The 25,069-nt window shown below is 46.2% G+C and overlaps 1 protein-coding gene across 9 annotated transcripts in view; it reads left to right on the top strand.

Annotated features, from left to right (window-relative positions):
• Positions 1-25,069, top strand: part of dgkg (diacylglycerol kinase, gamma) — a 77,946-nt gene that overhangs the window by 44,047 nt on the left and 8,830 nt on the right. For all 9 annotated transcript variants that reach the window (XM_030343925.1, XM_030343926.1, XM_030343927.1 and 6 more), the window contains 3 exons: positions 5,129-5,193; positions 16,557-16,647; positions 17,954-18,155. In XM_030343925.1, coding sequence (XP_030199785.1) covers positions 5,129-5,193; positions 16,557-16,647; positions 17,954-18,155 — 358 coding nt within the window. The remainder of the gene's footprint in view (positions 1-5,128; positions 5,194-16,556; positions 16,648-17,953; positions 18,156-25,069) is intronic.

Here is a 25,069-nt window from a genome sequence, read left to right as displayed (position 1 = left end):
CCCATATGGTGTGCGGACAAGTTTAGCCTGGTTTTCATATAGGTAGTTAATGTCACACAATCCCAGCATGCATCTGCCTGGGATCAAAACAATGCTGTCTTGGCAGCGCCAATCTTTCAAAACTGTTTAGGTTTTATGACAGCAGATAGCTGTTGCATCTGTGGATGTCAAAACAAGCGAGGGCGAATAAAAAATCTAATTGGATCCATCCATATAGATACCCCCTCTGAGAGTTCCTGCCACACGCACGCACGCACGCACGCACGCACGCACGCAGAGTCGCAGACACACAAACATGCATTAGCCCATTGGTCTTTCTGGAAGGTGCTATTCAAAAAATAAGATGATTGCAAGTGACACAGATAAACAACAGATCCCTATTAAAGGCCCCATAAGCACACATTCAAGTCTTTGTGTATGTGTGTAACAAGGCACTGGAGGGAGCCAACAAGTATTGCTGCTAAGCACAATGTCCTGTGTGATTTCTCATTACCCACGTGGGTGTTGGTAATACAATCATTATTATAAGACAATATAGCAAGATAACACTTTACCAATCCTGTGAGGGAAATGCAGTTGTTGCAGTGCAAATACAAAATAAAATAAATTAAAGAATGAAGAAAATAAAGATACAATGCAAGATATACACAAGATACAAGATCTTCTAAATCAGTTCACAAATTAATTCCCAGAACCAACAATACCATGAATAATGATTTGAAACATAGTGCAAATTCAAAACATTCCAGCTTAGTTATTGCCCTCTTGAATTAGAATCAATTACATTCACATAATGTTACCCCTGGCTTGTCCTCGAGTGTCAAGGTGTCCCTGAGCAAGACACCTAACCCTAACTGCTCTCGACGAGGTGGCTGTCGGCTTGCATGGTTGACTCTGCCGTCGGTGTGTAAATGTGTGTATGAATGGTTGTAAGTCACTTAGTCTAAAAGCGTCTGCTAAATAACCGAAATGGAAATGTAGAGTGCTTGAGCTTTCTCAATGAGTTGCTTAAAAGCCCCCTTATTTCTAGCTATTTCTATTTTCTATTGCTGTTAAAATAACTAGGTCTTAGTTCTTTAGTAGCTCTTTATTCTCTTTTCATTCAAATAAATGGCAATTCCTATTATTCAAATACAGCACAGGGATATAGGAATACATCTAAATATATATATTTATGTGTATACATAAAAACCTGTATGTAACAGGGGCATGCTTGGTAAGGTGTCAGACAGGTTGAAGTTCAAATAGTTTGAACTTTGAGTGCAGCTGCAAAGACAATTCTGGTACTGGGTTGGAACTCTATTCATGAATGGATAGCCTGACCTCGGTCTGCTGTCTCAGGCCATTACAAGGGCTTTTTCCTTGCTCTAAATGATGTGTTAAAACCTGACATTCCTCCCTTGATGTTGTTCTTGTGGTAGCTTGGACCCAGGGCGGTAAGATCCCAGGCTCTGGGTGTTACTAACACGTTCCAAAAAATAAATGAATGGATCTGGTTGTGTCCCTGGCTTGGGTACTTGGAAGTCATGTGATGAAACATGTCACGACTGGTCTTGTTCGGCCACCTGGTTAAAACAGAGATGACATGTTGAGTTTACGCTAGGATTCCCTATATGGAATCTGAGCTCTGCGCTTCTCGGGACTGAGCCATCGGACGCATAGCAGCCGATCATTACGGCAGCGTTTCCCTTTATTCCGACAAAACGTTGACGGGGCCCTCATTAGGGTGCTCGGATGGCTCCAGCAGAGCCGAAGGGGTTACCGGTCGTCATGGGAACCCAGGTACGCCACCGTTGAGTCCACAAGGACAGCGGCGGGTGGACGTGACTGGCCAAAGCATCTGGCCTTTGGTTTCTATGGCGTCGCCGGGACAGTATACGGCTTTCAGGGCTGACAGGAAAGGACGCGTGTCACTAGGGCCTGTCCGCTCGTGTTCGTTCAGCCCTCCACTCTTTGCCGCTCTCAGGAACACCTGCACAAAGCGGGCGGGCAGCCAGGCATCCGGAGAGCCACAGCGACTGAACGGCTGCTTTTAGGCTGCTGAGACCCCCAGCCGTCACGGTGGCTCTCCCACCTCTCAGCTGTGAAATGTGCACATAATGGATGACGTGTCACGTCCTGTCTTCTTCTTGTGACCGTCCGCATCGTCTTGACGTCTCATTCAATTTTTGGGATATTTTCTGTTGTATAAGCACATTGCTGTTTTTAAGCAAATCATTTAACTATGTGTGGTTAAAAACAGATTTTGATCAAATGCTAGTAAGGGTTAGAATAAGTCAGAAAAACGGGCTCTTCTTCTGTGTGCTGTGATTGCCCATGATCTTGTTCCGGATGTAATTCAGGGAAGTATTCATTATCGTTCAAGGCTCATTCAACCCTGCTACGATTTGAATGAGTTTTACTTTGTCGCTGTGAAGGCGATTAGTCACGATTGTGAAGGACCCTTCCAGACAATGGGAAGGACGGCAACTGGCCAGCGCTTGTCTGCTGTGAACCAGGGCTCCACTGAGAGTGCTGTCGAGTTGCCATCAGCATCCCATCAAACTGCCGGTACAGTGCTCCTTGGTGGAAGCACGGACTCTGCATAGCCACTCCTCCCAAAGCCTCCTACGCACTTATTGTATGTTGTACATCCTTGCACTAAATGTATGCACTTATTGTGTGTCGTACTTAGTTATAGTACTTAGTTGTGTAGCATCTTATCCTAGCTATCTATGTTGTGTACGGGGAATGGGTTAACCTAGCGATTGTAATTGCTTTGCATTTGGTTCTTACTGCACCGACAGGGATTTATTGTTTCACCTTCTTCTGACAAAAGTACTTATTGTAAGTCGCTTTGGATGAAAGCGTCTGCTAAATGCTCTAAATGGAAATGGAAATGGAATACACAAACCTGGTCTTTGTCCATCAACAACAATCAATGCACCAAGAGTGATGTTCTCAATTTAAGTGAAAGAGTTGTTGCGAGCGTTCACCATTGAGACCTGATGCTTGGTGATTTTTTAGTTTGGGAATGTGGGGAACCTTTCTGCGTTTTGTCACATGCAAGACATTAGACGGAACGCTCAATAGACGTGAAGCTTGAGGGGTGATTAAGGTTTCAGTAGGAGATGTTCAGACAAGCCGTGAGACCGATCTTCACCATCTTCAAATCCTTGACCACCTTGTAGTGTTGCACCGGCCAAAGGTCTCCTGCCTCTTGTCTTGATAGGCCCCTCCCCTCCCTTCCTCGTTGACCAGCAGTGTTCCGGGAGACTGATTATATCACTGACCCAGCCAAGCAGAGGTGTGACATTTTGCACTCAGCCTCCCAACCTACCATCCATCATTCTACCGGACACTGCTCTGGATACTGCACACCCCCGGCCATGCGCTCAACATGTGTGTGCAAGTCACATCCACGCTGGCCGGTTAATGAAGTCTTGGATGGACGGAACAGTACAGAAGAGGGCAGCGGCAGAGGAGAACTGGGTGGCATTTGTCCTGAACTTAGCTTGCACTTGCTACGTGTGATCAATGCGTCTCTGCCGGGAAGACGGATCACCAGTCTACCCCCTGCGGGGCGCGTCCAGCGGCGCAGAGAGTACTCTGGTCAGGCTCAGGCCAGCGGTCATCTCCTTAAGTGGGGGCGCTCTGAAAGAGTGCTTCTGCTCTGACTGATTACATCCACTCGGGCGTCTAAGTGCCTGCTGATCCACCTTGTTATGTACAGCCATATATCCAATAGGACAAGGACAGAGGTCAGCCCTCCGCTATGATACAATCCTGGTTGCAGATGTTATCTACGGGTTTTTTTAGGGCTTTTATTTTGAAAAGCAGAATAAGCTTAATGTTGTTGAAATGAGCAATTATCCATTTAATCAAGTTCTTTATGGAAAAAGTTAGGTTAGGGAAAACGACTTGTGCTTGTGCCGTCATGCTGGGGGCAGTAGCGCCTCCACGCTGACCCCGACAGGCGTTTGAATAGGTCTCGCTGAATGAGGTCACAGCCAGGAGGCTGTCCCGGGTAACTGATGAGTTCCATCCATCTCTGCCCCGAGCCAGAGGTCAGAGGGTTGTACACACACACACACACACACACACACACACACACAGTCACACACACACACACACACACACACACACACACACACACACACACACACACACACACACACACACACACACACACACACACACACACACTCTGGGTCCACTCTCCTGGCCTTTTGACTCAGCAGAGCTCTCGCGTCAGCCGTTAGACACACTGAACTAATCACCTCGACGCTTCTTAACTTGTTGCTGTCAATAGAAGCGCTGTGTCCTGGGGGAAACAGCTGCATCCTATGGATTAACATATATCATGTGTTTACTGTTCTTGGGAACACATGAACAGTGAGTGTTGTTGTGAGTGGCATCCTTTTTAGGTTTGCTTCCACTGAATGTTTCATTTTTTACCTCTGTAGTCGTTATAGTTGGTGCTTGGAGTTACCTTCTAGTCATATATCTGTTTTCTGAGACAATTTCAGAGATGGAATTATATGCAGCTTTTAAAATACAGTTCTCCGTTAAAGAACAAATAATTGCAGCTTTGTTTTGCTTAATTTTCTGGGGATACTGGGATGTGAGTGTAGGATCGGTGATGCTAGTCGCACCAGTGCTACAAACATCAATAACTGAAACCGTTACTGATACAGACATGATCAGTGCTCCTCCGTATCTTTTACAACTCTAACCTTTTGACCAAATACGAAAGCTTAGGCGAGACGTTATCGCTGTCCCGTCTCACCAAGAGGCCGCTGACGTCACCGATGTGATTTGTGCAAATACTTTGTAGTTGCCGTTGATACACGACATCGGATGTTGTTGCTGAACAAACAGCCAACAGTTATAGCGCCTAGCCCGCCGGCCAGCGAACATGGTCCTGCGTACTTCTGAATCACTTCAGAAGGAGTGGATGCCTAGCAACAAGTGGATATTTGTTTCTCCTGTTTGATTTTTGTTGTTTGCAGGTGTAGTGCTCCTAGCCTCCGGCATAACACGCAGCCATGTTTGACCTCCCTGGCTCTGTGGTGGGGTTTAAGTGTCAGCCTGCGCTCCAGGCCAGACCTCCAGCTAATGTGTGCTCTTCTCTCTCTCTTCGACGCAGGATGCCTCCATCGCCCACCGCTTTCACCTGATGCGGGAAAAGCACCCAGAGAAGTTCAACAGCAGGTACAACGTTGAATATGTGGATATGCAGTCCAACAACAAAAATGTCATGGTGGGTCGTTGCTGGATTTCGAGTGCGACTCACCGTAGGAGACTTGAGCAGACTCAGGTTGTGATGGCTTGTGTGTTTTTTGTTTAAGCTGTTATCCTGGTTTGGTCCAAAATGTCCTTGGCTATAGATTAAGGGTCCACTTATTCTGAGGTGGACACGCACAGATCACCCACTCAGCAATTGTCCCCTAGCAACAATAGCTCATCAACTTTTTTTAAGTTGCATTTGCAAACAACGATCTAACGACCGTGCCTCAGACCAATGGTAAAAGATCTTCACATACTGCCTTTGTCCTACTGAGGATTGATGAATCAAAGGACTAAAGTAGATAATGACAATGATAAGAGATGGAGAATAGATAGAATAATAGTTGTCAATATGTCAATAGTCCCTTTTTTAAGAACCACACCATTTTTTTGAGAGAGTGGGATCATTTCTTCATAAGGTGACCTTGGGTGTCTTGAAAGGCGCCTCTACATTAAATGTATTATTATTATTATTTATTATTTCAGGTAATACTTGTAAATGGCATAATTGCTTGTAATGATGATAATATCGTACATTATGCAGTTCAAATGTTTTTTTAGGCTGGCAGTGCGTGCGTGTGCTCAGCTTACTGCAAAATGCGTGATTGTGATTAAGCCATTGAGAGTGAATCGCTGCAAGATGATTTAAGGTGAAATAAAAAGTTGTTGATTTGGTGGAATGGCCCCACAGAAGCGATGCTTTGAAACACTCAAAAACTACTCAGCCACAGACGTCATCCAGAACAGACTCAGCAGACATTCAAAACAGGCGGTAGCTTCAGAGAGCACTGGATTGGTGTGGCGTACTCACCTAGTTAGGATGCATAACAACACAAACATATATCCACAGGCAGGAGAGAAAGATGAGGGAGCAAGAGGGCAGTCATCCAGGCCAAAAGCGACTAACAAGGGGCCAATCAAAAACACTGTGCGTTGGGCCGTATCTGCTCTGAGGGTCAAACCCAGCATATTGAACCCAAATATTATTATTTCACATTAGAGGTGCTTTCTGACTCGCAACACTTTTTTTTCATGTAAATCGTCTGCCTTTATATAACTCTTTGGCAGCTCCAAGCGCTTTACAATAACTTCCTCACACTAAACCATTCATACACATTCATTCATGACAACTATGCCAAGCAAATAAGTGAGCACGAGCAGTTAAGGTTAGGTGTTGTGCCTCGACACTTAAGGCCCATTCACACCCTACGGTAAATACGGACACGGACCGTTTCGTCCGGTTCCGGAGGTGTTTCGTCCGTAAATGGGTCCGTCGCCTCTGAGCTTACGAATCCGGAGTGCTCCGGGAGAACCGGAGCAATACCACCGGAAATCGAGGCGGCAGTATAGAGTCAAAAGTCAGACCATTCGCGAAAATAGATAGAGTAGTATAATATCTGATATGTATATATATTGTATTGAACGTTTGATACTTATATTATACTATATACCTCACCTTTTTATTTTATTGTTCCCCTGCTTTGGCAATGAGTTGTTACTGGTCATTTAACAACATTTTGAGGAGATAAAGTGCGGGTTGGTGATGGGTGTCACATGGCAACTTTTTAGCCCTACACTTTTTGCACTTTTTTTTGCCGATTTTGGATGACACAAAGCAAAATCATCTCTACAGATATCATGTTTCCGATTGTCGATGCCGTTAAATTGTGAAACGACAGTCACTTCCCTCTAGAGGGTTTATTGCGTAACATCCATAACAACGCTGAAACCAGACAGAGGTATGAAGGGTAGTTCCGGAGGCAACGTTTGGGGCGGACAGACGAATGTCGTCCGGATCCGGAGGTATGAATCAGCCTTTAGTCTTGTGCGTTTCGGCCGACCGTCCAGACAGATCCGGTGGATCCGGTGCCCGAAAACGTGCTTCTCTGAAAACATGTCCCAGGGTGGTTTCAAATAAATCCGGACCCTTTCGTGTTAGGATTCGTGTGCACGCCTGAAACGCAAACGCACCCTTAACCCTCTAACCTTAGTGATTGGCTAGCCCATGGCGTCTCAGAACGACAAAAACAATGATGCCGGACTACATGCTTGTGACGATTCTGCAGCAGATAATGCCCCTTGTTGGGCTGCTAGTGCAATATTTAATGTTGCTCTGCTACCAAAATAAGCAAAAAAATATTACAGACGGATAAATTCACCAAATCTACTTAGAACCACCGCGAAGCGCTACCAGGAGATACCTGTGCTGTGTCTGAAATCGCGTACTTAAAGGGACGCTATGTAAAAATTACTCCCATCTAGTGGTACAATTGTATATTGCATTCAAACTAATAGTGCTCGCTTGTTCAAAAACTACGGTGGGCAGTATGTGCCAAGAAGATGTGTCATGACATCCAATACTACCTCATCGAGTCATTCGAGTGATGATGAGGTTCGTTATTTCAAACAATTTTCAAACTGCATTGAATCATTAGTGTAAGCTATTGATGTTTGAGTAATTATTCCTCGAGCAAGATAGTGAATTATTTCAGTCATCATTCACGCTGGCTCAGAGTGAAAATGCGTTTGCATTTCCTGTACCACGTAGTGCTTTTTGTCCCTCTCAACAGTGAGATTTTGGCAGAGATAATTTAACACCAATGAGGACTTATATATGAATGAATACGTTGATTCGAGGTAATAAATGACTTAAAATATTAGACAGTGTCCCTTTAAGTAAGTGCACTTACAATGAATGCACTTCATTATCCCTACAGTACACTTACTTATAGGCGCAGTGCTCTCATTTCTACATTGTACTGTCAAAATAGCCTTCGCGTACCTACCGGAAATGAGTTTGCAGTTTGACGGTTCTTCTTCTGTGGTATTTTTTTTTCTGATTGATCATTTCCATAATTCCCTAAGCCGATAGCCAAAACAGACACGTTAGTCGCCTGTATTAGCGATCTAGCAGTATTCACGTTATCGTTCTCGATACCAACTGATTACAGAATGGTCGACATAAAAACACTGGTCTGATACAGCCTAAAACATTGTAGTTGAAAAACAAACCAAGGCTGTGTCTCAATTCAGGGGACGCATCCTTCGAAGGGTGCATTCGAAGGGTGATTGCGTCACTGCAACGCGTCAAGGCTGTCCCATTTCGAAGGCTCCTTCAAATGCGGCCAACAAATGCAGCCTTCTTTTCCCGATTTTGAAGGATACACCGGATGGATCCTTCACGGCCCAAGATTCATTGCGCTTTGGATTTTTTTCACAAAATGGCGTCAGAGAGAGCAGCAAATTACATATTCAATGACAAAACAAATAAAATAAAGTTGGGACTATTTTAAATGTGTAACTTTATTGTCAAAATTCAATTTCATTAACACAAGCCATATAACGTTAAACTAATTAACGTTATATTTTATATAATTATTATATAACTGAATCTGAATCAGAATCAGAAAACTTTTTTGATCCCTGGGGGGAAATTGTTTCGTTCCAGGTGCTCCGTACAAATAGAAATTAAAAGCATAGAAGATATGATTATAAAAAATAGAAAATTATAAATAAAATAAAATAAAAATAAGAATAAAGTAGGAAGTGGACATCTAAGTGAATGTGGACATCTCTTAGTGGGTTATATAAAACTGCTCCATTTCCCCTCCGCCGTCCGGTTTGAACTGCGGCTGTCAAGGTTGCTAGGTGACAGGAGCGGCGCATCATCACGCAAGACAAAGGGTGTTAACGGCTTTTACGCAAACTTGAAATGATCCGTAGGGCAGACCATCTCATTTAAAAACGTTTGTTCGGCCTTCACGGTCTACGGGCTACACCTTCATAGGCCGCGTCCCTCAAATGATGCGTCCCCTGAATTGAGACACAGCCCAAATATTTGTAATTTTACTTACATTTGTAGAGCGTGTTGGCCTCAAATGTTACAATGTCCTCCATTTTCAGATTTGAAATTCCCGCCCCCTCCGCTACGTAGACAAGATGGCATCCGTTGAGGGTGGAAAGTGTCCATCAGTCGACACTCAATTTTTTGATTGTTTTGAGTGTGCCACCGAGGTACTTCCAGTGCACTGCGTTTTGGCACACTCTCCGTTTTTGAGCAAAGTGCACTCCAAAAAGTAAGTGTAAGTATAGAAGTGCGCTATTTCAGACACAGTACTGGACTGTATGTTTGTAAATAGCGCACAAGCTTTATGCACATTTGCGCCTCTTCTTCTTCTTTTTTTGCTGGAGTTCTGTAGCAGAAGCAGCGCCACTTATGGGCCTGGAATGTGTACTACAGCGTTTCTACAATTCTATGCAGTTTTGCAATGAATCCAGACAACTATCTCTGCCTCCTGAACCCATGGTGCCCAGATGTGCATGTCAGAACTTGGATCTAGATTTGATATTAAATAGTCACGCCGCCGTTGTGTCCAATAATGACGTAGGCATCAGAACAGACGTCTATGTTTGTTTGTGTGTGTGTGTGTGTTTGTGTGCGTGTGTGTGTGCGTGCGTGAGTGTGTGTGTGTGACTGTGTCTATTTTTTTTCGTAATAGCACACACAGTACTCACAAAAAAAAATATTGAATCCAGATTTAATTATTAACTACTCTTATTTAATCCAAAATCCATTGTAAACTCCTGAACACCTGAATTTCCGTTACCAGGGTTGATTAAGTGTTGACTCATCTTTGGACGTTTAAAGTTAATTGGCCTGTTTGAGGGCATCAAACATTTATCTGGATAATTACATCTTTTTTGATTGCTTTTTGCAATCAAAAAACCTGCGATGCATTTTCAACTGAATAAACGGACAATGCAAACGTAAAATATGTAACCTTTACTGATTATAATTTGTACTCAGCTTGATTAGGAATTAATGTGCAGTGTGGCAAGCTGCTCTGATTACTACGAGTATGACCCATTGATTTCCTGATGCACAGAGAGCTTCAGCCTTTCATAATACATGTAAAGGCTTAAAAGTCTTTAGAATGGACATCCATGATCTAATTTCCATAAGGCTATATATATATATATATAAGTTTTAGTTTAACTGCAGAAAGCTATTTTTTGAGTTCTTCAATCTTACAAATCTACATCAAAATAAGGTTTTCAAATTCCCCACTGCTTTTTTCCTTTGCTTCTCTGCTTTGCACCACCGACCAGACAGTTGATGGACATTCGTAACTGTTTCATTGTTTTCTGATTGAAGCATTTGGCTGCCTAAGTGTCTGCCGTTTTGCATGCCAATTTCAACTGAAAGACTTTGAGGCGTAGGGACGTCGCAGCCCCTCGCCATGGGTGATAGGACCTCAGTGGTGGAGGGTTCACCTCTGACCTGGCACCAGGCAGAGAGCTGAGGAGATGCGAGCTGCCTGCGGACGCACTCAGACCCGGGCTCTGTGCGCTGTTGTCCCCGCCTGTCTGTCTCCGTTCCCACGGTTTGTCTGTCTCTGTCACCTTGCTCATCTCTCCTTTAAAGCAAACACACACACACACACACACACACACACACACACACACACACACACACACACACACACACACACACACACACACACACACACATACACACACTGCGCAGGCACGCACACACACTTTCAGAAATATAACTGTGGACCAATGAGGCGGCTGGAATCCCAAATCGTCCCCTCAACCATCCCCACCCCAACCAATCCACCTATTGAGAGTACTGTCTTTAAGGACTGACCTTAACTACCTTTCTGCTTGTTGTCTTTCAAAAGAAAAAATACAACTTTATTTTATGTACAGCAACCTCGATTATGCAAATTATTAGGCCTCTACTGAGTTAAACAACCACATGTATTGAACATCAGCAGCCCCCTCTTCCCCTCCCACCTGAGGGGAGAGGGCCTGTAGCTGGGGACTTTTGAGCATCAACTTCCCTGTCTGTGGAACTCTGTCAGTACATAGACAAATCAGTAGCCAGACCCAGAGGAGCCCCTGGCCCAGGTACTAATGATGCTTCAAACACTGGACAATGCTCTGTGTGTGTGAATGTGTGTGTGTGTGTGTGTGTGTGTGTGTGTGTGTGTGTGTGTGTGTGTGTGTGTGTGTGTGTGTGTGTGTGTGCGTGTGTGTGTGTGTGTGTGTGTGCGTGTGTGTGCCTGTGTGTGTGTGTGTGCCTGTGTGTGTGTGCGTGTGTGTGTGTATGCCTACATATTTGTTTGTGTGTATGTGTGTGTGTGTGTGTGTGTGTGTGTGTGTGTGTGTGTGTGTGTGTGTGTGTGTGTGTGTGTGTGTGTGTGTGTGTGTGTGTGAGTGTGTGTGTGTGTGTGTGTGCGTGTGAGCCCTTGTGTGTGCCTTTCAGTGCCGGTGGGGGGCAGGGAGAGGAAGTTTTGGATTAGGAAGTGTCGAATAGCTCTTGTGTGGTGATGAGAAAAAAAGGGCTCTGGTTGCTTTTGTTGCTTGCATTACAATAACAATGGAGGTTGTGAGGTTAAGACCAGTGGTTGCTCCGTTTCCCAGCTTCATGGTGATGCTGTCTGAAGGGCCAATCCCGAGCGAGGGAGTCCCTTGTTTTGCTGGAGTAACGCTCATTTTAACCATACTAATCGTAATGCTTTGAACTGTCTTGAAGTCAGAATGCAGAATGCATCGTATCTATGACGACTCGAAGCACCGATGCGTTCGATGTTGTGTTTTTTTTTTTATAACACATCGTATTTCTCATACTAAAGGCTACGTGCAAAATACTGCCACCTGAGATTATATGATAGCACACTTTTATCACAAATCCTCCTCCTCACTTTATAGGAGCTTTGGGTAAATCTAAAATCTCCATATGCCCCGGCGAGGTCTGGCATCAAAATGAGCGGCCATTAGCCCTCAACAAGACGTGACACGATGTCCACTGATTATCTCATCATATATTCACACCCATGGCAGTGAAGAGGCTATGGGGGGTTAGTTAGTGAGTTAAAGTAAGGAGGGGGGTGAGAGAAGGCGGGCATGCAGCCTCATGGGCGAGTTCAGACACCTCCCCGTTTGATCCATGCAGTCACATGTCCTCGCGACAGACGGGGGGGGGGGGGGGGGTGGGAGCGTCCCGTCCCCCGCTGGGCTTTCTTAGCTTGGCGGGCATTGGTCCTCTTGCCAGAGTAGCATTTCGGGGGCCGAGTCATCATCTGAAACAGAGTCCGATAGAAAAGACAGCAGGTCGGAGCGGCAGGCAGCAGCTAGTGCAGAACAACACAGCGTCCCACGCCAGTCTGCCACGGCGGTGTGCTCTACGCTTTGCCTTCGTTTGGGATCGTTGTGTGTGTGTGTGTGTGCGTGTTGTGCTCTGAGGTCCTACTACTGAAGTGATGCAAGTTGCTGAAAGTGATATTTATCATCATGTCATTATTTTTATTTTTCGCACCGTTCCAGTAACACAGAATATAGAAATTGGACACTGGCTAAAAGAAAGCTAAGAGTTTGGTTTTTATTTTACTTTGGAGAACCAACAATAATTTTATAACACATTCACTTTTTCACATGTGTGTGTGTGTGTGTGTTGTTCAACGGCTTTACCTGATGCTTTAATGTTAGGTGTTGTAGGTGTGAGGGTTTCTTTAATTACCTTTAATAGAAACCTGTTTCAGTGTCTAGAGGCAAAATTACTTAAAAATGTCAGTTTGGAAAGGGTGAATAAACATTTGCAAAAGTCAAACTCCAAAAATGACAAAATCACCCAAGTACTTCTGGCCAAGGCTCGATTGTGTTTGTATGGTTTAAAACGGTCTCCCTGTCGCCCCTAGCGATTGCAGGTCGTCTGGCTTTTCATCAAACCTCCACCCTCCAAACTCTGTTAAAACCCTGGCAAGGGGACAATACTTCAGCACAACACCCGTTGACGACAATTGATCAAATACAGTGCTTTGCGATTCTGGCTTTTGTTATTATGCCCTTGTGTTCCGACCAAAAATGAGAACATTTTATAATACATAACCGAATAAGCCTGTCGAGACTTTGACGGCCGAGAGACGAGAGCGTTTTAAACAATCACATCACACGGCACAAGGAGAGGAGTGCAGGTATGGGTTTAATCTATTTTATTGACTTTTTATTTTGTTATTTTGTACTTGAAGCCCACTGTTCCCTGTTGGTTGGATCTGAAGTGCTACTCAGAGGGTGAACAGGTCACTGTCATGTCACTGTGTGCACACTTGCAGGCATGTGTGCATATGCAGAGTATGACTTGGAAGTCTCTTGGAGGTTGTATTTGTTTAGAGATGGGGACTGGTTGTTACAGACACCATGGAGCTGTTTAGACCACGACGTGGAAGTCTCTTGGAGGTTGTATTTGTTTAGAGATGTGTAATTGAGACACTGTGATACATATAGCCATACTGCTAATTGAATGTTTCAACACCAACTATCATACAAATACAAAACGTTTAAATAATCGATTCTAGATCTTCCTTTCATGGTCAAAAATCTAATTGCAATGATGCAAAGCCCAAAAATGTAAAACGATGCAAAGCACTCAATATAGTATCATGCTTGGTTTTCTAGAATTTAGAATTTTCTGGTCTCCTCTATCTCCTAAACTCAAGAGAGACTCATTTGGGAAAAACATAACGTTGGAAAGTTGAAATGCCGAATGGAAATAATTGCGACCTAATCTACCAGACGTTGGGTGTGAAAGGTCCCCTAAATCAGATGTGACGGCTGTGTAATCCTGATCTTCATCTCCGCCTGTGCTCATTGTCCAAATGGACACAGGCATGACTCCCTCCTTGTGGCCTCCTTAAGCTCTGTTTTAACAACAGTAACACACACACACATACACACACACACACACCGACACACACACAATCACTAAGTGACACTGTCAGGTCAAAGGTTATATCACCATAGGGTAGAGGTTCCCTCTGGAAGGGATTTAGCTCCTCGAGGAATGTTCCGGACTGAACAAGTTATTAATGACATTCTTCTGCTCATGACATTCACGCTGCCGGTATTGATCTTACAGACATTGGTGACTTGGGGGCCAGCCCAATAACAAGTAGCCATTATTAATGGCAACATATTGAGGCAAGATGTGTTGAGTTGTAATTAAAATTAATTGTTTGACCCAATCACTTAAACTGCTTGATGTACACCTACTATTCACTATACAATGCTTTCCATCCAGTTATGGCTCCTAGTGAGGTTAAAGGACATTGCCTGCCCCCCCCACCCATTTGCTGATAACTTTTTTTGATAACCCAACATTTTGCATTGCACCCTGGGGGATAGTGCATTTTGTCTTCCAGCAAGGCTTCCTTCCTAGGCCTCTGACCGTCTCACCCTGGAACCATCACATCATTTGGTCCTTGTTCGCTCATTATTTGTACCATCGAGTCCCCTAGTTATCAGCCTGAGTTTGAAGCAGAGGTCACAGGGAAGTGAGCAGCTGATTGGATTACCAGAGATAACAGATCAGATTCCACTCACTGGATTTGTCTTCTTAAACCCCCCACCCCTACAACGACCATCCCCCTTGCTTCTACCCTCACCCCACCCTCCTCTATGTAAATGCACACATGACAATTGCAGGCCTATCTCGCTCTACTATCGGCAGTTGCTGTAGCAGAGAGCTAGGTCTCTGCAAACGTCTTCAATTGGGTGCTGCCTAGAGAAACGTAGGCACCGGCAAAGGTGCTACTGTCCACTCAAAGGGTCCAGGCTAAAGGAAGTGGTGGAGTGTTTCCCTATGTTTAAGGTCTCACACACATCGTCAAGGCTGACTTTATAAGTGGAAGACACAATAATAAGACACCCAGAGAGAGAGAGAGAGAGAGAGAGAGAGAGAGAGAGAGAGAGAGAGAGAGAGAGAGAGAGAGAGAGAGAGAGAGAGAGAGAGAGAGGTTGTGTGCATATATGGTAGGTTGCAGCAGCAGGGGGGCAAAGGTCACATGGGTCACTGCTCTCACAGGGAATTAATGGAGATGCTTATCTCAGGGGAAGGGTAGCATGCTGGAGGGGGAGTCACAAGGCCGGGCGAGCACGCCCACCCCAGTGGCCCCACCAAGCATGTTTTCACAACATCTGCTCTGGCCGCCGCCCACCAGCGCGTATTGTGCTGCCCTCTCTATCCATACAGCAGGCCTACTGTATGGATATGAGGCAGGGGTGCAACGGGGCCTGTCCATTTGTGTGCGTGTTTCCATTCTCCTGTGAGTGTGAGCACCAGTGGGAACCAGCGGGTGAACCCGTTCCCCTGCACTCCACTCCGCTCAGTGGGCCGACGGAGGTCTGCATGCTGAGCAGAGAGAGAGGCACTGACACACACACACACACACACACACACACACACACACACACACACACACACACACACACACACACACACACACACACACTGACCCCAGACTAACCTCAAACCACTACGCTGAATAAACACATATTAATGAAAGCAGACACAACGTTTAATACATGCTAACACCGTCAAAAGACATCGAAAGGAAAAGAAACAGCACACCATTTCAAAAGCAGTTCACCAAATTATTTTGAATGATCCGAAATTGACTGGACATGTCTGATGTCTCCCTCTCATTACAGCGCTGGCATCAGTTCTGGTAAACCAACGCGAGACCACAGAGTTTGTTTTGTTGGCATCCATGTTGTTGGATTTGGCTCAACGCTAGTCCAGCCGCTAACCTTAACGACGATCACACGACGATCTCCATGCCATTACCTACCGGCTCCCCCGGCAGCAGCATGGTCCAGATCAAACCAGACATTACCAGCTCCATCAACCAGATACTTGACCCGACTGCCCTTACCTTGGCTGTTTGCTCAGTCCATTTGCTCAACGGCAACAGCGGCCAAACATTTGGGAAAACATGACATCCCAACCGACGGGTCGCCATAGCGACAGGACCTCGCCTGTGTGAGGCAGAGACGAAGCAGCAGGCAGGCAAAGTCGTGGGTTGTTGTTTTGGACGTTGTCAAGAAAGCAGCAGTCCTCTCTGCTGCCTCTGACAAACCCTCCCCCCCACGCAGACACGCAGACACACACACAAACAACGGCCTCATGGGAGCGATGGCCGATCCTAACTGTATGTTTATGTTTATGACATGTGCTGTTAATTACCCAGAAAGCCACTGTTGTCGCCACCACGGTTTGCTTTGGGGTGCACGGATAGACCCCGTGGCCCGACCTCTTGCGGAGACCCTTCTGCCCCCAGTCCTGTGGGGGTCCAGAGGTCAGACGGCTGTCGGGCAGCAGACAGCTTCAATATGTCGACATCCCCCCCCCCCCCCCCCCCCCCCAACCAACCCCCCTACCAACTACACCCTGTCTGATATATATTCTCTAGCCGTGTTGTTTCTTTCTGCTCTTCCTCGTATAGGATGAAAAACAAGCTGTGGTACTTTGAGTTTGGCACCACAGAGACCATCTCAGCCACCTGTAAGAAGCTTAATGAATGCATCGAAGTGGAGGTGAGTTTCCCTTCCCCTCCCCCCAAGGGTTTTGTCATTGCCAACGTGTGGATAAGTAATTGGTGTGCCCTGAGGACAGGTTGAAACGCTGTGATCTCATCCCTGCATCCTTCACTGTGTCTAGTCTTCTTTGTGCTTAGGGTTCTACCGTTTTTTAAAAAACATGGAGCACTGCTGGGCGTGCACACCCACACACACACAAGAACACGCAGAAGCACAAACACACGCACTTACTCACTCACACATGCTCACTCAGTCGCTCATTCACTCACTCACTCACTCACTCACTCACTCATAAACACATACACTCACACACACACACACACACACACACACACACACACACACACACACACACACACACACACACACACACACACACACACACACACACACACACACACACACTCTGATCAAAACCACTCAACAATTAGAGGAGTAGCTGGAGGAAGTCTTTGCTAGAGTCTGGCTCAGCAAAGTCTCATTTGGTTTGGCTAGACACTTATTCACGTGAACTCTTTCACCATGGGCCCAGTGCCTCTGAAATATCTCAATAATGACAGTAAACCGCGACCTGACTTTTGCAAGCAGCGGCTTAATCCGGGCCAGTTGTTTTTTTGAAAATGGTCACAGAGAGCTTTCCTCCTTACGATCTGCCCTGTGCTGAGTGCACATGCTACAACACTTTGGAGATGATGCAGGAGGGCAGAGATGTCACAACAGTGGAAATCCCCGCACACAACACACACACATACACACACACACGTTTAACAGCATTAAGCTTTGTCTGAGCTTCTTCGTCTGTATCTTATGTTTTAAAAAGGGAGGGGGCGGGGGGGGGAGCTCCATGACCGTGGCAGACTTTCAAATATAATTTAGATGAGACTTCTAACACCACTAAATGACACCAACTATGACAGGGAAGATAAATGGGGCACTAATAGAAATTCTGCATTTGCCTGCTGGATATTTTACTGCTGGCACACTGAATACACACACCTGGCAGCTTGTGTGTATTCATGACCTAGGAGGGCTTGTTATTCTACCATTCTGCACGAATACCACATAAGCTGATGTGTGGCATTATGGATTGTAGTAATTGACCTGAAAATCTACAATGGTAAATGTAGATTAGTTCAATGTTGCGAGATGTGAATCATATTTATAACATGATCCCTGTATTTATATGTTTGTGTTTGTTGTTTTCTCTCTCTCTCTCTCTCTCTCTCTCTCTCTCTCTCTCTCTCTCTCTCTCTCTCTCTCTCTCTCTCTCTCTCTCTCTCTCTCCCTCCCTTGCATTCTGAAGTGCGATGGGATCATCTTGGATCTCAGCAACACGTCCCTGGAGGGCATCGCTGTGCTCAACATTCCCAGCATGCACGGCGGCTCTAACCTGTGGGGCGAGACCAAGAAGAGGCGGAACTACAACCGCATGAGCAAGAAGGTTCCGGACCGAGCGCATAGCAGCACCGTCACCGATGTGAAGGAGCTCAAGTTCTGTGTGCAGGGTGAGTCCAGAAGGCGTGTCCACTGTGCACAGAGCCACACGTCACTCAAAATATTGAGGTTCAAATATCCAGTTGCCCCGTGAACATGACATGGGCCAAAATAATGCATGACCTGCATGAAACATGTGGGACTATATCCCATTGAACACTTTCAAACCCATCCCAGTGGTTTCTCCATGCTTGATATTGGATCACCAGTTTTGAAAGCCATGCTAATGCATTACAATATCCATAGAAATTAGTTGTCATTATGAGTCCATATAGAAATGTCTTATAATAAGAGGCTTACATTACATTAAACTTAGTCTAATGTAAGCTTATAATAAATTAACTAACATTAGGTCCTAAGGGATTGCGTTTGTGTACGTTTGTGTGTGTGTGTGTGTGTGTGTGTGTGTGTGTGTGTGTGTGTGTGTCTGTGTGTCTGTGTGTGTGTGTGTGTGTGTCTGTGTCTGTGTGTGTGTGTGTGTGTGTGTGTGTGTGTGTGTGTGTGTGTGTGTGTGTGTGTGTGTGTGTGTGTGTGTGGGTGCATGTTTCCTGATGAGTGTGCCTGCATGCAGATATGTTGCATCACCTGAGTGGCTCCATCACAGTGTCAGCTAGCCGTATCGGTGTAGTTGTTGCTAGGAGGCCAATACGATATAAACAGTCCGTCTAGACTCCTCCAGTACTCCGGCTCACGTCATCGCATCTTTCTTCTCCACTGGGTCCGCTACGAGATGACGAGGTCCCAGTAGGAGAACAGGGGCAGTAGGAGAACAGCTGATGGGCACAGACGGACAGACCTGCGTCGCTTTTGGAGTGGGGGGGAAGAGGACAGGGCAGCAAGGGGAGAATAGAGGGTGTTTATGGGTGATTGCTGATAAACAACCAAGTAGGATTAACTCTGCTGCTCAAACAAAGAAGTACTTGAAAGAGGGCATCCAAGGTCTCCGTTTCAAATTCAAATTTGTCAATGTAAATGAATTAAGTCTTAACTTGACACACAACGTGCAAGTGAGGGTGGTTTACTGGCAATCTGATCTGTCTTAAATGATGTAATTACATAGTTGAAAAGAAAAGTGGAAGAATACAAATTGGTCCGAACAACACAATGTGTACCTGTGTGCTTCTCCACGCCTCTTTCCTCACATCTGCTCTTTCCTCTCGTAGAGCTGAATCTGGTTTCCATGGAGACCCCGTGCTGAGGCAGAAAAAGGAAGCGAAAGAGAGCACTAGGTAGAGAACTACAGAGGAAAACGGAGAGTGAGAGAGGGAGAGAGAGAGATGGAGAGAACGATAATGACAGAAGAAAATGAACAATTACACTAATGCACACTCAGGTCAATTGTGTGACTCATTTCCCTAATCTCAGAATAACATCCATGTGGTCTTTTTGTATTTTTTTTTGAGTCATCATCTAATTCGATTTTGGCTTGCTCGGAACCATTGTGCACATGCAATGTGTGTGCTAGTTAGGTTGTTCATGTTCAACGCTGTACTTTTAACCATATAATCAGTGACACGTGCACACTTTGAAAGCACCCACACACCAACCAACACTCAAAGAATAACACGCTGTGTTTCGCACACACATACACACACACACGCACACACACACGTATACACACTCATTCTGTTTACCACTACTGTGAACACCGGAGAGTAGGGTACTTGTGGTCATGCCCCGGTCTGGCATAGCACAGGTTCCAGCCCGGCGGGATGCCCTGTCCATATGTCCCCCGTATTAATAACCTGAGAACACTCAGGACACCCCACACACTGCTGTGTGGACAAACACACACAAACACGGCAACATGGACATATGGACAGAAACACCCATGGAAACACCCACGCAAACACACACACACACACACACACACACACACACACACACACACACACACACACACACACACACACACACACACACACACACACACACACACACGTACATACAAACAGAAGTGACCCATAGATACAGTTGGGGGGGGGCGGCGACTGTGTCTCTGCGTGCCACTCTCCACGTGGTCCGGGGGGGGGGGGGAGGGAGGTCTCTCAGATGGATCGTCCTCGTCGTATGCCCCCCAGGTAATCCTAGAGGGGGAGCTTTGAAGCTGTCCAAACATTGTTTTCAATGATCTGCACATCCTTCGACAGTTTGGTCGTGTGTTGTAGCATGTGTGTGCTGTGTGTGTGTGTGTGTGTGTGTGTGTGTGTGTGTGTGTGTGTGTGTGTGTGTGTGTGTGTGTGTGTGTGTGTGTGTGTGTGTGTGTGTGTGCATGTGTGGCCTTGTGAATGAAAGTGTGTGTAAAGACGTATATTCTATGGTGAATATACCTGTATGCCAGTCCGTTTCAACAGTTAAGTTCCTATGTAAATAGTGTAAGGCATGTTGTCCTTGCTGACACACGCCAAGGGTTCAGAATGTGGTGTATGTGTATGGGGGGGATGTGATTTTTGGCTGTGAGTGTTTCTTCATGTGTGTGTGTTTCTCTGTGTGTGTTTGTATGTTCCCCCAGGGTGATTCTCCTGCTAGCCTCATATAGAAAGTTTACTCCATTTGTCTCTGCCTTTGTCTCTATCGGGCTCTCTTTCGCCCCCCCCCCATCCCCTTCTCTCTCTCTCTCTCTCCCTCTTTCTCCTTCTACACGTCTATGTCGTAGGGACAGTACTTATGTTTTAATTATGTGCGTGTGAGTTTGTGTCTGTGTGTATGCGTCAGAGAGCGAGGGTGAGCGAGTACTCCGGTACGTGTAACCACCTGACACACACACACAGTGTGCTCCTGCATGCAAAGCTTTTAGCCCATTGTCCCTGGCGGTTCTTTGCTCTTCCCCACGATGGGAGATCAGCTGTTTAGAGCCCTGTGCTGCCTCTAATGCCGTCATGCAGGTCATGTTGAGCAAGCGAAGGGTGCCGTGGCCACAGTCAAAGCATCTGCTGCTGATGAGTCACTCTGGCTCTGCCTGGTGTGTGTACCACCACACTGTAGACGCGCACAGACCATAGTAGCTGTGTGGGCTGGTAGCATAACCTCATTAGAATAACCAGGCCTGTGACAATGATGTATTAACATGCAGCATACATGTGGGAGATGCATGCTGTTTGAAAGCTAGGTTTTTTTTTCAACCTTTGAGACCAAAATACATTTTACATTCTTGATATGGAGAATAGTAAGGTTTTGGGTGTAGCTGTTCCCAGGGTGTGTATACTGGGTGGAGTTGTTCCAGGGTCGGTGTAAACTGGGTGTAGTGGTTCCAGGGTGGGTGTATACTGGGTGTAGTGGTTCCAGGGTGGGTGTATACTGGGTGTAGTGGTTCCAGGGTGGGTGTATGCTGAATGTGTGTTTCAGGGTAGGTGTAGACCGTCTTGTGACGTGGGAAGGCAAGTTAGCGGGTGAGATAACACAGAGGCACGCGCAGACCAGGAGGTGCCGACGGGACCGGGACACGCCCCTGCGGGCCCCCACTGTGTCAGCACCTTCACCCCTCTGTCCGTCTTCAGCCCCTATCACTGCACCATCTCTTCCTCCCCTCCTTCCTTCCTGCTCCCCTCCCTGTCTTGCTCATTTCCTGCTCCTTTTCTGGATTCCGTTCCTCAACTTTCCGTGGCAGGCTTCTGGACAGGCTGTGAATAAATACCCTAACCGCCCCCCCCCCCCCCCCCCCCCTTCCCTGAACCAGCCGCACCAGTCAATCAAATAGGCTGGAGGACGTCATGCATCAATGGAGAAGTAGTGTGGATGAAAGAGGAGAAACTAAAGTCGTCCCACTAATGGTCTCTGTATGAGACCATCCATCGGGGCTTTTAGGTTTACTCGGAGCATGGATCATCCCCTAGCAAAACGACTAATTAAAACACTAATTAAGGAAGTTGGATGAAAGATGAATTCCTCCACTTCTATGTTCATTTGTTTACCAAATCCCCATGGATACGGACCTCTGAGCGTCGCGTTAGCATACATGTGTGGTGGTACAAACCCTTTCGCCCTCGGTGCGTTACGAGGACTTGTATAAAGTAGAGTTCGGTGTGTTTTCACGCTTCGCCGTAGAAGCATAGCGTGCTCTGTCAGGGCGCCAAGGGAGGCGCAGCCGGCCTGCCCGCCCCCGCCACACCTTCACCTCCGTTGGGTATTGGCGAGGTGCGGTGCAGTTCTTCTTGACCATCTGCCACGCCTCCGACCACCCAGGGACCGGGACAGGCTGGTCGTTGCAGGGAGATGGCTGCAGGCCTGAGGGACGCGGAAGGAAAGCCAAATATGGTCGTTGATGACTGCGGGCCAACCACCAGGGCCCCGGGACCTGTGCCGTTTTGACGGTTTTCCTGAAGGGACTGTAGAGCTACAAAGATTGTAACTGTAATATTGGGAATGCCAAACACACGGCATGCGCAAACAGACACACACACACACACACACACACACACACACACACACACACACACACACACAGACAAACTGTATGTTTGTATTAATAAGTCTATAAATAATGATGTTTCTCAACCGATCTAAATCATAGGTATTTGAATCATACTTTCTTTCTTTCAACAAAATATGCAGCTGCCCTACAAACATGAAAATGAATAACTCATGCAAGACCTGCATGATGGCATGTGGGTGGTTGTGCACGTGAGTGTATGTTTGTGCTTGTGTGTGTGTGGGGGGGGGGGGTTGTATATAGCACGGTAAAACAGAAAGGCACAAAGCGTGGCATAAACAACTCTAGCGGCGCGCTGCTCGGCAGAGTATCCCAGAATGCACTGCAGTACCACTGGGTTATGTAAGAGGCTGTTCTATTCTATTCTTAGCATTACCTCGGTGAGACGTAAGAGCGCTGGCTGCCTGTGAGCCAAGCTACACACAGATCTGATGAGGTGGGAAACATTGCCGGGGCGATCAAGCATGGTGGGTTACTCTGCCAGCCCCCTCTCTCACTACTAGGACACAACAGCATGCCCATGTTTGGACCGGGGAGGAAGTAGGGGCAAACGTGTGGGCATGTGATCGAGTAGTGGTGGGGAGAAGGGGGGGGGGGGGTGGACCAGCGCAAGTGGGAAAGGCTATTTGTGGAGATGCAGTTAAATCTCGAAATAGCTCGTCAGCATTTATTCTTCTGCTGTCATTGTTTCCTTTGGCCTAATTATGCAAAAACGCTAAAAGGCTCTTCGGCAAGAGCTTTTATCACATGCTTAGGACAACAGGTCCTGGTTCCTTGCGTCAGGCCAGCCTCCTAGCCTTAATGCCCAGCTGGCGTGTGTGTGTATAGTGTCACCAGACCTCATGGCTTCAACGCCCCCGCCCCCGTCATTAATCCCTTACGCTCCAACTGTCCAGTTCGTGCTTAATGGATGTCCAATCCTATTATTCTTTCTTGGAAAGCTCTGCGTTTCCACTGAGACGTTAGTGACACAGTGGGAAATGCATGCCGGTGTTGTAGTGGACCCGGGGGAAGGATTTAGAGAGATGGAGTGCTGACTGCAACTTCCTCAATTTGCACAGACAACATGGGGAGTTGGGATATGGGGGTGTGCCATGACAAAGTCATTCTCACAAATCATTATATCTAAAGTCAGCTCAAATTTGGATGCTTTTTTTCACTTTCTATGTGTTTTAACCAATCGTGTTGCTGGCGGCGATCAGTATGCGTGTAATTGGCTAACACAGACTCGGCCAGCAATAGTAAATGGTAAAAAGGTGTCTCTTAAGGTAGAAAAACATAAATATAAATCCCCTACTGAAAGCTTCATCAATTCACGCAGCCACTTCATCTTCGGTCGATAATCTCCGTAATGAAACAGCAAACAAGAAGTAACTCAGCCCATCACAGGGTTTTGTTTCACGAGCCAGGCTGTGTGCCGTCTCCCCTCAGAGTTCTGCTATAACATAGTAGGACTGCTGGAACCCACATCATTACCGAGTCAATGGGGGCTTTCTGCGAGACTTGGCTCCGAGGGTGTTTGATTCATCCTTTTGTTTGGTCTGTCACCTCCTCATTTTCAGCACACATATTTGCATGTCGATCAACGTTGATTCACTGTAGTTGCTGTGCAGACCCCGTGTACCAAAACAAAACGAAAAACTGGAAAATGTAAAATCCTATCTTGGTTGAGGTGCTTCCCACTGTCTTTGGAAACCAATTAGGGGGTTAATGCGTTGTGGAGTGTTTACATTTTACAATGATGGAGAGTGACATAATTGACTCTGTGATCCATCCCGTTTTCCCTGAAATGCTGAGCTCCTCTCAGTACGGCATCACGCCGCGTCCCGGAGCGTCGTCCCTTGAAGGGCATATTCCACTAAGTGATTTCAAACTGAGGCTCGCCAAAAGCATTACCCTGACATTTTCTGTTAAACTGCCATCTTGTATATTAATGAGTGTCAGTGACTCACAAGCCTCTCTTTGTATCAACGTTGGCAGTATTCAACTTTGGTAGCAGGGAAAGGCACCTGTTTTATTTCAATTCCGCCCACAAACTCTATTTGTACTTCACTGAACGCATAAATAAATAGATGATAAACATCCTATATCAGCCGCGTGGGAACAGGGTCTCCACGGATAGCTCACATTAGGTGCATTGATGCGCATCCTCTTCAATCAAAACATTTACCACATCCTTTGAGGTATTCAAATGTTAGACAGTGAAAGGTGCAGAGGATGACACGGAAAGAAAAATAAGCACTACCTACACACACACACACACACATACACACACACACACACACACGCGTGCACGCCTGCGCGCCGCCACACACACACACACGCACACACACACACACACACACACACACATACACACACGCGTGCACGCCTGCGTGCTGACACACACAAACACACACACACACACACACACACACACACACACACACACACACACACACACACACACACACACACACACACACACACACACACACACACACACACACACAGCTC

The sequence above is a fragment of the Gadus morhua genome, chromosome 20 (genome assembly GCF_902167405.1).
Source record: "Gadus morhua chromosome 20, gadMor3.0, whole genome shotgun sequence".
Taxonomy (NCBI): domain Eukaryota; kingdom Metazoa; phylum Chordata; class Actinopteri; order Gadiformes; family Gadidae; genus Gadus; species Gadus morhua.
The sequence above is the reverse complement of the archived record's forward strand: the minus strand, read 5'-3'. Positions and strand labels throughout refer to the sequence as shown.